This window comes from Pongo abelii, chromosome 10, assembly GCF_028885655.2.
Source record: "Pongo abelii isolate AG06213 chromosome 10, NHGRI_mPonAbe1-v2.0_pri, whole genome shotgun sequence".
Lineage (NCBI taxonomy): Eukaryota > Metazoa > Chordata > Mammalia > Primates > Hominidae > Pongo > Pongo abelii.
The window spans coordinates 130,071,772-130,089,513 of NC_071995.2; the positions used below are offsets into that span (position 1 = coordinate 130,071,772).

The 17,742-nt window shown below is 53.5% G+C and overlaps 1 protein-coding gene across 2 annotated transcripts in view; it reads left to right on the forward strand.

The window, feature by feature from the left end:
- ADGRD1 (adhesion G protein-coupled receptor D1) overlaps positions 1-16,627 on the forward strand; it is a 185,927-nt gene extending 169,300 nt beyond the window's left edge. For both annotated transcript variants that reach the window (XM_024256382.2, XM_024256383.2), the window contains 5 exons: positions 6,803-6,894; positions 11,123-11,249; positions 12,099-12,140; positions 13,278-13,370; positions 14,321-16,627. In XM_024256382.2, the coding sequence (XP_024112150.2) occupies positions 6,803-6,894; positions 11,123-11,249; positions 12,099-12,140; positions 13,278-13,370; positions 14,321-14,416 (450 nt within the window). In that variant the 3' untranslated portion in view covers positions 14,417-16,627. The remainder of the gene's footprint in view (positions 1-6,802; positions 6,895-11,122; positions 11,250-12,098; positions 12,141-13,277; positions 13,371-14,320) is intronic.
- The last annotated feature ends 1,115 nt before the right edge of the window (positions 16,628-17,742 follow it).

Here is a 17,742-nt window from a genome sequence, read left to right on the forward strand (position 1 = left end):
AGCAAATGGCAGCAGTGTGGCCCACTGCCTGCTTTTGTAGATCAAGTTTTCTTGGCACACAGCCACGTCCATTGATTTGCACATTGTCTGTGGCTGCTTTCAGGCTAAAACAGCTGAGCTGAATAGTTGCAACAACGACTGCGTGGCCCGCAAAGCCGAAAGTACTAACTGGCTCTTGGCAGAAGGCATATCAACCTCGGGGCCAGGGGGTGCCGTGGAGGTTCCAGCCGACCCCTGCAGGGAGTGCCGTGGAGGGGGGTTGGGGGTCTTGTCCCTCCCACGTCTTCAGAGGATCCCAGGGTTTGTGCCATCTGGGTTAATTCCTCATTTACTGACAAGTCCTCGGCCTTATTTCCAGATGAAGAAAGCAGGTTTTGGGATCACAAGTATAGCATGACCCCATTTGTTTAAAAAGTTAAAAGCTCTATATGGGTACACACTCACATGTGAACATATAACTGAATAAGAAAATGCCCGGACAGATGCACACAAAATAACGGTTCCCTAAGGAGAGGTTTGGGTTTGGGGAGTATGTTCTTCAAGATTGTATGCATCTAAAAACACCCATGTATTGCCTGCATAATTTGAAAATTAAAAACTTTTAGGAAGCTGTGTGTTTGCATTAGGACATGTGGTTTCCCTGTATCCTGGCAAGGTTCATCCTGAAAAGGCAAGAATTTGGGAGACAGTAAAGGGTCACTGTAGGGCCTGCTGGGCCTAGGGTTGAGGAGAAAAGGGCAGAGCCCAGAGACTTCCAGTAACACCCCCACCAGGCATCTACCGCCAAACACACATGCTGCCCACTGTCCCTTCTCGAATTGTTCTCTGCTATAAGGCAGGGAAATGGATTTTCATTCACTCTGTGATTCCAGTTACACAAAATGCAAACATGCCCGTAGGCCCAGCATTCCCTGGTGTCTTAGTCTATAGGGCTGCTGTAACACAGGACCACAGGCTGCACAGCTTAAACAAATTTATTTTCTCATAGTTTTGGAAGCCAGAAGTCCAAGATCGAGGTGTCGCCAGGGTTAGTTTCTCCCGAGGCCCCTCTCCTTAGCTCGTAGATAACTGTCTTTTCCCTGTGTCCTCACATGCTTTTCCCTCTGTGCACGTCTGCATCTTAATCTCCTCTTAAAATAAATGACTGCTTAAGCCAGTCATTGGATTAAAGCTCACCCTAGTGACGTCGTTTTAACTTAATTACATCTTTAAAGAACCTGTCTCCAAATGGTCTTGTTCATAGGTACAGAGGCTTAGGGCTCCAGCATATGAATTTAAGGGGACATAGTTCAGCCCATAACACCTGATTTTCCAGAAGCCACAGCGCCTAGACACCCTGTTCCCCCAAAGAACAGGGACTCTGTGGATGTCAGGGGCACTTTAGCCTGAGCCTTCAAAATGGCTTGTTCTGTGCTGGCCCCACCGAGGAAAGAAGGAGAGTGCCTCCAGGTCTTGGGAAGAGAAGGAGTCTCTGATTTAAAATCTTTGTCTCCCTTGGGGAGAAGCCAGGGTAGCTATGTGTCTATATAGAGACAGATAGAGATATGGTTACAGATATATATACAGAGGTATAGATGCAAACAGATACATAGAGACAGATACACAGATAGAAATGTAGATGCAGATATAGGCAGATACATGGATACAGATACAAATACAGACATAGATACAGATGCATTGCTATAGATTCATAGGTACAGCTAAGCATAAATATAGATACAGATATATACAGATGCTCCTGAACTTACGATGGGATTAAGTCCTGATAAACTCATTATAAGCAGAAAATATCGTAAATTGAAAATGTGTTTAATACATATCACCTACAGAACCATCATAGCCTAGCCTAGCCTACCTCAAACATTCTCAGAACTCTTACATTAGCCTAGAGTTGGGCAAAATCATCTAACACAAAGCCTCTTTATAATGCAATGTTGAATATCAAATGAAATTGAATACTGGAAGTGAAAAACTAGTTGTATAGGTTTGCAGAGTACAGTTTGTACTGACATGTCTTGCTTTCACACCACTGAAAAGGCGAAAAATTGTTACTCGAACCTTCCTAAGTTAGGAACTGTCTGTAGATACATGTAGATACTGATACATAGATACGGATACCTAAATACAGACAGACAGAGACATACTCCTGTGGTTTGAATGTTTCCCTCAAAGTTCATGTAACTTAATATCCAGTACAACAGGTTCGGAGAGGTGGAACCTTAGGAACTGATTAGGTTGTGAGGGCTTTGCTCTCGTGAGTGAGTTAATGCTGCTATTGTGGGAGTGATTTCATTATTGAACAAGTGGGTTTCTGATTAAAAGTTGAGTTTTGCCCCCTTCTCTCTCTCTGTGCTCTCTTGCTTTTCCGACTTCTGCTATGGGACAGTGCAGCAAGAAGGCCCTTACCAGATGCAGGCCCCTCGACTTTGGATTTTCCAGTCTCCCAAACTGTAAGAAATAAATCTCTGTTCTTTATAAATTACCCAGTCTGTGGTATTCTGTTATAGTAGCAGAAAACAGACTGAGGCACACACTGTTGTGTAAACTACATATTTGTGTATGTGTGTATGTACCTGTATAGCCCTTTCATTGTGAAATAGTGGTGTCCAGCTCAGTGTTTATTCACAAATCAACATTCTGGTGACCCTGAGCTAGGTCAAGAAACAGAACACCAGGATTCCTATGCAGTCCTGCCTCCCTCCTCCCACCAGAGATCACTGTGATCTTAGCTTTCATAGTAGCCACGAGACCTTTGCTTTACAGTTCTTCTGCCTCCATGTGCATTCCGGTTTTTCTTCTGCAGCGAGGCCTGTGAGTTGTTTCTTTGACATCTGTCTGCCTTTAGTGGGGAGATGCTTAGCTGCTGAACATCCGTGGTGCTCACACTGTACATGCCTCACTCCCAGGGCATTTTCCGATTTGTAGTCGAGTGTGGGTGTACCATACGGCAAGGCATGGATGAGGATGAGTGAAATGGAGTGAGGGGGGCCAGGCCTGATTCTGTTTTATATTTTCATGAAATGTCAAATTTGTGCCACTCGCAGCCAGAGTCCCCCACTTAACTGCACCGATGCAGGATTGGAGGCCGTGGTGAGCCGCTCCTCCTCTTATGAAGCCACAGCAAATGTATCATCCTGAAAAGATGGAAAAAATGTGCCTGGAAAATGAAACCAGACTGACCCAAGCTAAAAGATAAAAAAAGACCCAGCAAAATCTTTGGAGAAAAAGGAAAGATGATGAATTCTGACAAGTAATAATGTGATCAGCTTAACTGTTGTGAAACACTTAGAGTGGATCTTATGCAAAGCGGTCAAGATAAAGTAAAGGACTTGAAATCGCAAATTAATCACTCGTAGCATTTCACATTGGCAAAACATCTTGCTGCAAGTTGATCATCCTTTCAGTGGCCTTGTCAGAAAAGTCTGGGAACAGTCATGTGTGCATCTTTCAGCTTTACAGCTGAGAGGTCCGGGGCAGAACCACACTTCATAGCCTCCAGCGGCAAAGCAGGAGTGATGATGAGACCTCTGAGCTTATGTGGGTGTTGGTTGTGATGGGACCCTGAGCTCAGGTGGGGTGTTGGTTGTAATGACACCCTGAGCTTATGTGGGTGTTGGTTGTGATGGGACCCTGAGCTCAGGTGGGGTGTTGTATGATGGAACCCTGAGCTCAGGTGAGGTGTTGGTTGTGTTGGTTGTGATGGGACTCTGAGCTCAGGTGGGGTGTTGGTTGTGTTGGTTGTGATGGGATTCTGAGCTCAGGTGGGGTGTTGTATGATGGAACCCTGAGCTCAGGTGAGGTGTTGGTTGTGTTGGTTGTGATGGGATTCTGAGCTCAGGTGGGGTGTTGGTTGATGGGACCCTGAGCTCAGGTGGGGTGTTGTATGATGGAACGCTGAGCTCAGGTGAGGTGTTGGTTGTGTTGGTTGTGATGGGATTCTGAGCTCAGGTGGGGTGTTGGTTGATGGGAACTCTGCACTCACTCAAGTTGCTTGAGACCCTCTCCAACGTCTCCAGGCATCCCTCTCATGGGTCCCAGGCTTCACGGTTTCTCCATCCCCTGAATCACTGAAACACTGCATGGCTGAGTTTCTATTCCACTTGAGCCCAAGGACACTGCTCAGTCGTTCACAGGAAATGGGTTTCATATTATTTCCTTTTAATTTATAATTGTTTAAAACTAAAATTTAAAGAATTTGATTTTTGAATTGGCAACACAAAATTTAAAGGAAAAGCCTAAGAATCTGTGCATAAATGTGTCTGCCCATGTATGTTTCTGCAATTCCTGGTTTCCACCCTCCCTCCAAACAGGCAACCCGTGATGCTGGTTTCATGGGGATCCCGGGCTTTTGTGCAGATGGGGGGCTATAACTACATACCCACCCCATCGCCGCCTTCATTGCATGTGGGGGTGTGGCTTCTTCGCCGAGGAAGAGCTGCCTCAGTCTGTCTCAGACCCACAAAGTGTTCCACAGAGTGGGTGTGGACGGCAGCCCCGCCCTGCTGTCTGGGTGTGAGTGACAGGCCCGCCCTGCTGTCTGGGTGTGAGTGACAGGTCTGCCCTGCTGTCTGGGTGTGAGTGACAGGCCTGCCCTGCTGTCTGAGTGTGAGTGACAGGCCCGCCCTGCTGTCTGGGTGTGCTTGGCAGCCCCACCCTGCTGTCTGGGTGTGGACGTTCAGGTTGTTTCCAATCTTGTTACAGATAAGGCCCCTGCCTATGTCAGTGGGTGAGGTACCCAGAATAGAAATCCCTCAAGGGAAAGGGGCATGAGTTGCAGAATGGCAGAGTCAGGACCTGGGGAAATCTCCACCCCCAGAACAAGGAAAGAACTGGAAGAATTGTTTTGAAAAATATTCGGAATTCTAGAAACAAAGGCATGCACACTAAAAGCGTTTATTCAAGAAAAACTTCTGAATCTCAGTAAGAAGGGCAGGCAGGGTCTGTGGCAGTTTGACTTGGGGCACCTTCCATCTCCACCTTCCTCTCTGTGTGATGCTGTAGCCACCACTGGAGGCACGAAAGTTCTTCCCAGGCAGATGGCCAAGGCCAGCCTGCCCCGAGGGCACGGGCCCCACTCACACATCAGTGACCATCAGCCGTCTGCATTTGAAATCCCCACTCGAAGTAATAACTGCACATTAGTCACTTACGTGTTTGTCACTGTCCTAGTTGAATCATCACTGCATTTGAAAACCACTGACCTGTCATCCACGCTGCTTCTGCTTTCTGCTCCTAGTTGAGTGTGGCTTTCTTGTCGTTACACAGTGAGGTTGGCTGGAGGGCATCAGCATTTCTGGACATGCTCTTTGTGCAGACGCCATGCTGGGTGGCTAATATGTTCACTTCTTTTCCCTTCCCTGGCCTTTGGACCCTTCTATTATTAGCCTCACTTTACAGATAGGAAAATAAGGGCAACTAAGGTGCATCAGACTGTCAGCTGAGCTGGGCGTGAGCTGAGCTGCCAGGTGTTGAGGTGGTCAGTGAAGACAGGAGCTGAGGAGGGAACAGTTGGGGTGCTCACTGCCACAATAGTGTCCTAAGGGGCTAGGCAGGAGGGGGTGGCCCCACCACGCACCATTCTCCCCCAAAGAACAGCACCAGGAGGGTCTGAAGCCTCCGTGCAGACAGGGCCGGTCTCCTGCTGAGAGAGCCCTGGGCGGGGGGCTCCTGCTGATTCATGGGCTTGGGAGCTGCGCGAGGAGGAAGGGGAAGGGCTCACAGTGGAAAAGTCCTGGGCACAGAAGGTACCTTCAGGGCCCCTAGGGTGGGGCGGGCTCAGCAGGTGCTTTAGAAAGGCCTGGCGCGGGCGCCTAGGTGAGGGGTGCAGATGTGCGGAAGAGCCAGGCTGGCCCATCCCGTGCGGGGGAACAGCGAGGCTGGCCCTCTGACTGCAGCTCCCTTCAGAGACTGGCAGGCTCTGGCTGCACCCAGGCTGGCGTGGGGACAGCAGCTGCCCTGTGAGGCTGGCCAGGTAGAGCCCTGTTCATTGCCTGAAAGTTCGAGCCTGAGATTTCACACAGAGGACTTTACCCTGGAACTGGACTCCTTGCTGACTCTGTACACGGCCTCAGAATTTTTCAGACACAAGGGAGAAGGCTAACCCTCACCCTAACCCTGCAGCCAGAGGACATTAGGGGGCTCTTCCCCATGCTGTGCCTGCCTTGCCAGCCTCCTACTGATGGAGCTGACCAGGTGAGGGGCAGGTTGTGCTGAAGCCTCTGCCACGGGCCCCTCAGTGCCCCGCCCACCCCCATAGGTCCCAACAGGAGCCTTCCAGCAGTTTCCCAGCAAGGAGGGGTGCTGGCAGATGATGCCCGTCTGCCGCAGCTTCTGTGGGTCACACAGCCGCAGGCCTGGGCCGGGGCGGGAGATGAGAGCCAGCTGCTGTGCTGGGGCCTGGCACATTGAGCAGTCATTTGCACAGTGGGCACTGTCCTTCTCGTCACCTGGGGCACTGAGGCTCAGAGGACCTGGATGAGTTGCCCAGGGTCACACTAACGAAGCAAATGCTAAGATGAGGTCTGGCCCAGGCTCATGCCCTCATGCCTGGATGTGTTCCTGGGGCTAGAACTTGTCTCTGCTGTCTTCTCAGCGCAGGAGCTCTCACAGGCAAGCATGCATGTTGTGTGTGTTGGTAAAAGCCCACGGAACAGGGTGAGATTTGTCCCAGTGACGCCTCTGTGTCTCAGGAGGCCTGGCTGGGCAGGGGTAGCCTGTGGTGAGGGCAGTGGCCAGGTGGGTGCAGTTCTCCTGCAGGTGCAGCCCAGGCGCTCCTCACCTTCCTTCGTGTCTTCTTGTGCAGGTCAACATTGGCATCCTCATCGCTGTGACCAGAGTCATCTCACAGATCAGCGCCGACAACTACAAGATCCATGGAGACCCCAGTGCCTTCAAGTAAGTTGACCTCAGGCTGCCAGCAGTGCCACGGCCCTTCTGCCCCCAGAGGACTGCTTTGAGATCCTCTGGATCTCAGGAGAGATAGCCACTCCTGCCTCCTGTGGCCGGCACCAAAGTCCTCCACTAGCTCGGTGTCCCTGTGATCTCGGGGCAGCTCTGGCTTCACGTCCTCGCTTGGCTCTCGTGACCCAGGACAGGGCCTTTACCCAGCCCCAGAGCTTCCATCTGTAGAAGAACGGAGTCTACGGAGTTCTGCTAGGGATTTCTTCACCCCAGGGTGATGAGCAGCTGGGGGCGGCAACGGGGAAGATTCTAGAGCCAGAAAGCCCCTGCCAGTCCTGCGTCTGCCCTGGCCATCTGCTGGGCTCAGCGAGTTATTTAGCCCCTCAGCACCTTGCCTTCCTCACGTGCAGAACGGGATGATAACAGGTTCCCCCTCAGCTGGCACATCAGGGAAGGTCCAAGGGAGAGTAGTGTCCTGGTGTGCTCTGGGCTGCCCACCTGGAGAAGGGGTGGGGTCTCTGTGAGGGATTCCAGCCACACAACTCACTGCCATCGGGGGTGTCCTGACCCGCATCTGTTAGGGCCCAGCCGATTGCAGGTGACAGAATCCCAGCATACACTGGCCTAAGCAGAAGGGGGACTCACTGACGCAGCTGACTGCAAAGTCCGGAGCTCAGAAGCCTTGGTGTTGCAGGAATTCTTTGGCAGTTGCAGCAGCGGGGCCCAGCTCCTCCTTCGCATCCTCGGTGTTGGCTTCAGGCCGAGGTCGACTCTGCCCCCTGGTGGCAGAATGGCTGCGGCAGGGGTTCAGGCCCACGGGGGAGTCCCTGTCCCACCTGCTCAGACAGAGGCCTGCGCCTGGAGGATGGGGACTCTGGCTGGACCTGTGCCCTCCCTGAGCCAGACCCTGTAGAGGGGGATTCACTCATATGACCATGTGACTGTTCAGTCAGCACCCCCAAACCACAGGGCTGAAAGCTGGGGAGGCCATCCCTCACAGGGAATTTGGGGGGTTTGTGAAAAGCAGGGCACGGGTACCAGGCAGCTGACATTTTGTAATGTTACTTCAGCCACCGTATATCTTTTCTGATGTGAAAGCAAAAGTGGTAAATATGTCAGCAGTGAATCTATGAGAGAATTAGTCTGTAATGAATTCCAAACACCATAAATTAACCTGACAAGAGGCTGCAGCCTCCTTGGGCTGTTCAGCTCCTGGAAACCTTCCAGACTTGTGCCCCGTGCAAGAAGAGATGCTCGTAGGGTCAGAGATCACGTCCTTTCCTCTTCCATTGCTGAGACCAGGCTGGTCTCCTGGACCTCTCATGGCCTGGCCAGGGAGGGACCTGTCCCTTCCTCACCCCAGCCCTCAGCTCCCCAGGCCCTCACCTCAGCGTTCAGGGTCAGCCAGTCTGTTGCCAGCTTGTCTCCAGCAAAAGCTCACACTCCCCTGTCTGAGCCCCCACGAGACCACTACTTTCACTGTCACCAGAACACCCCTGTGCACCTGCCCTGCACCTGTGCACCGCCTTCCATCTCTACCCCACTGCCCCCCATCCTCCCTCAGTGCCCACCCAGGAAGCAGCTTCTGTCCACTGCCTTTGCTTCTCCATAGAAATGTCCTCCAAGCGACAGGCTGGCACTGTGTCTGCAGCTCTTGTGAAGGCTCGAGGTAGCGTGCCCCGGGAGAGCATGCCCAGGTCTTTGCAGGGCACAGCTGAAGGCATTGCCCATCCTTCCCACATGAGTCTGCACCTGGCAGGCCAGAGATGCGTCCCTCCCGGGGAGGTACAGGCAGGCGTCTCTGGGGACAGACCCCTCTGGGTCCCTCTCCATTGTGTAACCCAGCGCATTCCCCAATGCCTTCAGCTCCTCTCCTTTGGGCGGCCAGGTCTACCCCCCAGGGATGCTTCCTCACAATCTTCTTAGTGTGGATTGTGTAACACTTGACTCCCAGGGCTGACAAAGCACAGCCAGGGAGCAGGTGCCAGGCAGGAAGAGGCAATCACTGCATCGTGAGGAAGCTTCCCCAGCACCTTCCTATTCTTCATCCTCTGGTTTTACTCTAGTGATTTTCTTAGTGCCAAGCAGCCCAGTACTCAGTGAATAACAAGATAAGATTCTTCCTCAGGGGCCCTCCACAGGGTTGGCTTTCACTTCCCCGCCACCCCCCCTACCCCAAGAAGTGGAGAATAGAATAGGTGAGGTCTGAGAAGGGGGAGAAGCCTGGCTTTCACTTTTTAAAAAAGTCTCTGTTTATTGATTGTGATTCCAGACTCCTGAAAAAGAAGCAGAGAATGGTCAGGTTTTACAAGTGGGACCTTGGGGGAGGGGGCGTGAGGGTGAGGCCCCCATGGAAATGCACCCACGAGCAGGTGGCTGTGGGGGCTGGAGACTCAAGGCCTGAGCCCCCCAGGCCAGGGCTGACCTTGGGGGAGCAGAAGGGGGTCATAGAGAGGAAAGCACACCCCCTTCCCAGAGCCTCCTTCAGATCCAGGGACCCCTCTCCTTCCACTTTTGACCAGGGACACTGACAGCTCTGGCTGTGTTGAGAGTCCTCACGGCTTCAGCTCAGCGTCTTCCCCCAAGATCTTCTTCTATTGTTCATTTTAAGAAAAGTCAAACCATCACTTTAAAAGTAGCACATTTTGGTACCTATTTCTCGGTGACCTTTCCTTTCAAATATGGTTTCCCGGGATCTAAAGATTGTAGCTGAATAATGCATGATATTTTTGTTTCCCAGAAACAGGTGTTTTATTTTTATTGCATTAGTGTTATGAGAACAAGCTGGCTGCAGCTTCTCTGCGATCTGAAGTGCTGGAACAATTCTGGGTTTTATAGAAGCCCGTTGCCAGGAGCTGTCACTGCCAGGCTCTTGGGCTCTTGACAAGGAAGCTCATTATGGCCGTGTCTCACCTCCTCCGGGGAGGTGCCGGATCTGTGTGCAGCACTGTTGCATGTCCGTCCATTTGTTCATCATTCATTCATTCATTCATTCATTCATTCAATGTTTATTTCCTGAGAGCCTCTGAGTCCTGGCGCCGGGATGCACTTTGGGGTTACAGAGAAAAAAAGACCAAGTTCCAGCCTTTAGGGAACCCACAGTCTATGAGGGAGACAATCTCAGTCACTGGGCTGAGTGATGAGGGGCAAACTGAGGCATGTGACAGTGGCTGACCTGGGCAGCAGGAACTCCGTTAGTCTCTAGACTTTTCTCTAAAGCTCAAAGGCAGAAGGTCCCTGTTGTGGAAAGCCCAGCTGTTTCAGAAGTCAGGATGGACTGGACTTGAGGTAGCTGGCCATGATTGACACAGCACATCAGGAATGGCTTTGAGGTAGACAGCTGGTGGGCCCAGTCAGAGTGGGTGCTAACTCTGGCCCAGGTGGGGACGTCTGCATACCCTCTGGTTCTGCCCCTGATGAAACCCTGTATCGCCTTAGCCATTACCAGGGGCTGTGGGGCCTCAGTTTCCTTATTATACAATGGGGTCAATACATAACCTGCCTCTCCTGTGTCAAGAGGGCCCATGGGGCTCTAGGGAGATAAAAACGCATGCTGATGGGGGTGGTGTGTTCGGCGATGGGACTCTGTGAGTTCACGGTGCAGTTCAGCGAGCCCTTGTTTAGCACGTCCTTTGAGCATGAGCAGGGACATGAAGATGATCACTTGGTCCTGCCCTGTGAGAACTCACCATCAGTGTCACAGGAGGGCTCGAGTGGTCAGCGGGGGACATGCGGGCTGCAGCCCAGCGAGGCCTGGAGGATTCTTCCCGGCCGTGGCCTCATTTCAGGCCCGGGCCTCATTGCCCCGTTTCAAGTGTCTCACAGGAGGCCTGGGTTCCAGACGCTGCGGGGGACCCTGTGCTGCTTCAGTCCCCCGAATCTCTCCTCTGCGGCCTGGCTCCTCCTCATCTTTGCAAACAGCTCAAATGCAAGCCCTGGGCCTGGACAGATTCTCCCTATGGCCTGGGTGAGCCCTGGGTGCTACCTGAACTTTTCCAGAGCTCTCTCCCACCCACCAGCTGTAAGGGATGGAGGTGTGGAAACACCGAGGCTCCTCCCAGGTAAATGCCTCAACCAGGGCTACCTGCAGGGAGGACCCCAGGTCTTGCTCCTAGCAGGGCGGTGCCTGCACCCATCTGGAAGCCTGGCGTCTCGAGGGCAGTCCTCACAGCCTGCACCTGCCCTCCTGCCGCTCAGGGTGACTGTCGCTGTTTCTCTCCAGGTTGACGGCCAAGGCAGTGGCCGTGCTGCTGCCCATCCTGGGCACCTCGTGGGTCTTTGGCGTGCTTGCTGTCAATGGTTGTGCTGTGGTTTTCCAGTACATGTTCGCCACGCTCAACTCCCTGCAGGTGAGAGCCTGCGGGGATTGGCAGGGAGGTGGGGCCGCCAGCCGTCAGGGACTGGCAGGGAGGCGGGGCCGCCAGCCATCAGGAGCAGGCTTGCAGGGAGCTAGGGCTGCAGGGGCAGGAGGCAGGCCTGCCCTCCCCGCCACACCTTAGGAGCCTGTAATGCGGGGCGTCCCCGAAGCCTGAGGACTCTCAGAAAGTGGGGCCTGCAGGATCCTGACCCCTTCAGGGCGGGGCTGCCTATGCTTCTGGCCAGCATCTGTAGTTGGCATGTCCTGGCTGGGAATGGAGGACAGTAAGACAGTCAGCCTGCGGCAGCTCTGGAAAGAGAGTCAGGCAGAGAGGTGGCCAGGGCGGCCCCCAGGTGCTGTCCTCTGTGCGAAGGGCCAGGGAGGGTCACCTGGGAACCAAAGACTTGGGATGCGCAGGGTCAGGGCCTTCAGACCCACAGTCCCCCGAGGAAGGGCGGGCATGGGTCCCCATCACCGTCTACTGCCCTCCCGGCCCTCCCTGGGCTACTCAAGTTGCGTCTGTGCCTGCAGGCCAGTGGCACGTCTTCCGGAAGTGCCTGCCCTTCCCCGCACTGAGCCTGCCTGGGAACTCACCTGCTGCTGCACCTTTGTCCACGTAGCACCCCCTCTCTGAACTCGGCCCGAGCAGCTGCCTGAATCTAGGTTGGATCACAGGGTGGGACCCAGGATGCCCCTCCGTCCTCACAGGCCCCGGGTCATGGGACCTGGTGTCACAGCGTGCGGTGCCAGTGCCACTCCCAGGCTGCGTGGGAGGGACCTCTAGTGTTCCTAACTGCGTGCAAAGGGCTCTAATCTCTGCGTTTCTTCCCTTTCTTCCCAGGGACTGTTCATATTCCTCTTTCATTGTCTCCTGAATTCAGAGGTATGTCCGCTCTACTCCTGGCAGTGTGCAGCTGGCTTTTCCTTTCTGAAAGGTCACAGGAGCAGGAATAGCGTTGCCCGGTCAGGGTGGTGTCTGGGACTCAAATCCTGAGCCAGCTGCGTTCCTGATGACAAGTTGTGTGCCCTGGGGCCTGCTGCTGAGCAGCTGTTCTCTCCCCGCCTAGTTGCTAAGCGATGTGCAAGCATCCTCTCTCCCTGGAGAAGTGGCGACTGCATCTCGGGGAGAGTGAGATGTAGGTGTGCTCCCCACAGTCCTCCTCAAGGGCCTTGGGGAAGCTGGCCTGGGTGTGAGAGGGAGGACTTCTGTCCACGGGAGCTGGGAAGAGGACTTTTGTGATGTGGCCTCCTTGGACTCTGGGGCAGCCAGTGCAGGCTTATTCTCGGTACTGCTCTGGGCCTGGCACCTGCCGTGTACTTGGCTGGGGGGAATCAGGGGCTGCCCCAAGGACTTCTGCTCCTGTGGGAGAACTTTTCCCAAGTCAGCTTTGAGCCCCTGCCAGGCTGAGGTTGTGGGAGCTGCCTTGGGATGGGGAATGGGCCCAGGGCAGAGGGGCCGCCCTGCCCGGTCTGTCTCAGTGGCGTGTCCATTTGCAAGGACAGGCCAGGTGGGCCAAGGAGGGCCGAGCAGAGAGTCACTGAGCACGATGGTGGCCAGGTAGAAGGGCTGCACGATCACAAAGCCCAGTGACCCCTTGATCACAATGCCCAGTGACCTCTTGCAAGGCCTGAGGTGGATCCGGGTGGCAGGAAGGCAGTGCAGCCATGGAAGCCTGCCTGCCCACCACACATTTGTTTATTTGCTTCTCTCTCACACTCACCCCGGGACATTTGTTGCTGAGTGTGAGGGGCCCAGCAGAGGCCACTCCACACCCAGCTTCCCTGGCCTGTGACACAACCTGGGTCTGCCCCACAGAGCAGCGATGCACAGCTCAGCTGTGGAGCCACCAGCTCCGACTGGTATTTCCCAATCCCAACCTCCCTGGCACATGTGGTTCCGGAGTTGCACCGGCACAGACTCCTCTGGTTATGGCTGTTGCAGCCTCTGAACTTGCTCTCAGCCTCTGAACTTGCTCTCAGCCTCTGAACTTGCTCTCATGATGCCTTCCCCGCTTTCAAGGTGAGAGCCGCCTTCAAGCACAAAACCAAGGTCTGGTCGCTCACGAGCAGCTCCGCCCGCACCGCCAACGCGAAGCCCTTCCACTCGGACATCGTGAGTGCAGCCTCCGTAAACCGAGGGTCCCAGCCCATTCTCCTTCCCCAGGCTCGGTCGTCAGCAGGATGGGGTGTGCAGGCAGCAGAGGTGGCTTCGGGTGCCCAGCAGTCTTTGTCCCCCTCTCATGCCTGACTCAGGCCTGCAGGCTGCACGTGCTCTGGGCTTGTGTCCCCCACACAGTGCCCTGTGTCCTGATGAAGTAACCGCAGCCCTCCCCCTTGACCCCGAAGAGTCAGGGCTTCTTGTGTTCACTTAGGGATGGGAGGACTTAGAGATCAACTGACCATGAGGTGGCCCATCCCTGCTGCCCTCCAGAGTCCAGGCAGGCCCCCAGGCAGTCTGGAGCAGGCCCTGTTAGGATTCTCACTGCGCCGCTGCTTCCCCCGCTGCTGGAGCCCGGCTCAGGTGTCCCATCCTCAGGAAGTCCTTCCCTGCACACGGTGCTCAATCAAGGCGCTCCCACCCATTTTCGCACTCCGCCTCCGCCGGCCGCTGTGGGGTTTTCCATTTGCTTAGGGACCACGTCTGCCCTGCTCCATGGGAGCTGGCTGGCTCGTGCGCTGCTCTAGCCCCACAGCTACAGCTGTGCTGGGTGTGTGACGTGCTCCACGAGTCACCATGGAATGAACGCAGCATGGACAGATGCATGGGGGTGAAAGCGTGGATGCCGGGCAGATGGGTGAGCAGAGGAGGGAGTGAGCGCTCAGCACAGCACGCCTGCAGTGCCCTTAAGGGAAGTCAGCGTGGAGAACTGTGTGGGTGGAGATGCCACAGTGTGCACGTTCTCATCTCCCCCAGGAGCATGGGGGCTCCCCTCTCTCTGCACCTTTCTTCCCGCAGGGAGAATCCTCAGGCAGCTGTGGGCCCAGTGCTCCCTGCACTCACTGGGCTTATGGCTCTCCCCCTGGGAGCAGGCCCTTCACTGCTTATCCCTTTATGCTTTGCAGATGAATGGGACCCGGCCAGGCACGGCCTCCACCAAGCTCAGCCCTTGGGACAAGAGCAGCCACTCTGCCCACCGCGTAGACCTGTCAGCCGTGTGAGCCGGGAGGCTGCCAACCAGGCCAGGCTGCACTCAGAACGCACCCCCCAAAACGGAATGAAATGCCCCACCTTTGCCCATGGGACCCTCTCCTTGCTGCTGTCTGGACATGGGTGTTGCGGCCCCGAGACAGCTGTCCTCCGCTGTGACTCTGGCTGTCAGAGCACACTGCTGAGCCCAGCAGCCTGATGCCCAGGCCAATGTGGCCCCTCCTGCCTCGCGTCCACCCGTGGGCTGAGTGACTCCCTCTGGGGACTCCCAGGACACAGTGGCCTTACTGTGATGGTGCCCTTGAGCCTCCCTTCGTCACTGAGCACCAGACCCAGCAAGGCCAGGACACTCAGGGCCTGGTCCCGCAGCACCAGGAGGGGACGTTCAGTGTCTGTGCCTTGGTGGGACTTGGGGACTCAGGGCCAAAGAGGTGGTTCAGGTCCCCACGCACCCTCAGTCAGGCGCAGGCAGCTGGGGGTGTGTGGGGAAGAGCATGAGGAGTCCCCAGTGTCTGAATCCACTGAGTGGTGAGTTGCCCACAGCCGGCGCCAGCCGTGGTGTGTGTCTCCGTAGGTGGTGCTGGCGTGGGCCAACCTGCGCTGTGTCATCAGTTTGGGGCCCCTGCCCAAGCCGAGCTCGAGCCGTGGGCGGGAGTCGTTGACTCTCCAGGTGAGGGTGACCCCTCTGCCCTGTCCTTGGGGGGGTCCCCTCTGCTCACGTGAAGAGCCGCTCTGGGCCTTGAGGCTGCCTGATGGTACCTGTGCTTTGGGGAGCTTCTTGGCCATCCTCTGTGAGTTTTGCCTCTTTGGACCCCAATTCGGCCTTAAGATGCCCTCCTTCCTCGTGTGCGAGCCTCCTTGGTTGTTCTTGGGCCACGGGAGCTGGCCGTGTCCCTGCAGTGCCTGGTGTCCAGGTGGAAAATGGAGAGCATTTTCCAAGGCACCACTTTCCCCAGAGACTTCCTCATGACTCGCAGGCACTCCACTAAGTTTCTAATGGGCAGACCACGCAGCATGTAGCACAGTGCGCTCCGTCTGGTCACCATGAGACCGACCTGCGCTAAGTCCCCACTGACCTGGAGAGGGAGGGCTGGCGACAGCCGTGTCTTCTGTGTTGAGGGAAATTTATGGACTCAGACTCAGCCCCAGAGGAGATGGGATAATCGTTAGACCCGTGCGTGGGCATGATCCTGTGGAACACAGGTTTGGGATCATAGATGTGAATTAAGACACCACTGAGATATGGGCTGTGAGGTTCATACTGTGCCGATAGCACTTGTGGTGTCTGTGAAATGTGGGTAAGACATTCAAACCTGGTTTTGATACTGGAAACTCTTCCTTTAAAACTGTGAGCATGATTTCATTCAGCCCCTCCGCACCCCTATGTCTGCCTTGTTTCAGAGGGAGTTTTCTATGCAGCCTGTGGCCCTTTTGCATGCCATATGGTGGCTTCTTAATGTAACTCTTCCCCTGGCCACCTGGAGTGGACCAGTCATCCGCAGGCCTCTCCTGCTTGGGGAGGGTAGGCAGGGAGCAGCATGTCTGCAGGGGTGAATCTTTGCTCGTCTGTCAGGCGAGGCCCAGGCTGCACCGGCCACCTGACACATGGTGACAGTGCCACGGGCCCTGCGTATAGCCCCTGCCACCGTGCTGTGGCGGGCACACCCGGCTGCTGCGGGCCAAGGCCACTGTTCAGTGAAGAGTCCCGTCTTTAGTATGGACTGAAGTCCCATGTTTAGCCACTGCCCCAGGCTCCCATGACCCCAGAAACCAGGTCACGTGGACCACAGTGCCAGATCCTCATCACACCTGTGAGCACCTAGAAGTGAGAACACTGTATTCCTACAATTTACACTTGGATATTTTTCCTTATTTAGTTTCTAGTGAAACAAATCAAGTAAGGAACTATCTTTAGTTTAGATGGAATTATTTGTTTTTAACTGTTGCCATATTCATCTATATAGCTAATATTTCAAGATAAGTAATGAACAAAACCTGTCTAAACCTTTTATTTCCAATGAATGAAAGTCGTGCGCTTTATTTATAGGCTCTATATGTTTTGGCTTCTGCAGTACTTTTATTATCTATACATAATTTGGCCAAAAATAAGAAATTGGAAAGAATGAAATGTTTAGTTTATAGTAGAAGAAAGATGATGACACTAAGTTGTGAAAATATGTTGTGATTTTCATGAAATAAAATCTTCATGTCCTTAAAATAAAGTGTGCTCCTTAAAATCTGTTGCTAGTGGAATGTGAACAGGACCGTGAGTCTCTTAACACATGTCAGTAAAATCCCAGGCTGGGATCCACTCAGTAGACATTCACTCAGCACCTGCTGTGAGCCCCACACATTCTTGCTGTGGGGATGCCCCAGAAGCTTCTGTCCCAGGGATGGGGTATGAACACACACCGGGGACAAGCAGCATGCCTGGGAAGGAAGCGTGGGAAGGAGGCCTGGAGGGACGTGCACAGGCCTTTGTCTGCCCAGGGTAATTTACTGCAAAATACGTGGCCGCTGCTTCAAAGGAGGCAGAGTTCAGCCACATGCCACACGCCCAAATACACTCATTCATTCCTTCCCCATGTTGCTTTTCCACTCTTTACAGAATTTACAGAGATGTAATTTACATGGTCCTACATTGTCTCTGCTGTGCAGCCGTCTGCTTTTATTATTATTATTATTTTTTGAGGCAGAGTCTCTCTGTCGCCCAGCCTGGAGTGCAGTGGTGCCATCTTGGTTCACTGAAACCTCCGCCTCCCAGGATCAAGCCATTCTCCCGCCTCAACATCCCAAGTAACTGGGACTACAGACATGCACCACCATAACCGGCTAATTTTTGTATTTTTATTAGAGACGGGGTTTCACCATGTTGGCGTGGCTGGTCTGGAACTCCTGACCTCAGGTGATCTGCCTGCCTCGGCCTCCCAAAGTGCTGGGATTACAGGTGTGAGCCACTGCACCAGGCCCACCGTCTGCTTTTAAACTTAATATGCACTCATAAACCACTTTCCATATTACTCTCTATTGTTCATAATTATGATTGTAATATAAAGTGCTCCGTTACATATTATATTTTACCAAAAATCTTGCACTGTTTTATAACTGGATTATTTCTATGCTTCTGTGTCATATATCAACATTTACATATTTATCATATATATATTTTTTAACATTTCAATATTTTTTATAATATATAATAGAGGAATAGATATAATGTCTTTGTGCTTATGACTTTTTTCCTTATTTTTTATGTTGATTATTTTTTAGGTTAAAAATCTGAAAAAAAATGGGTTTTGCATCAAAAAGTAAAGAATTCCATGACTTTTGAAACATT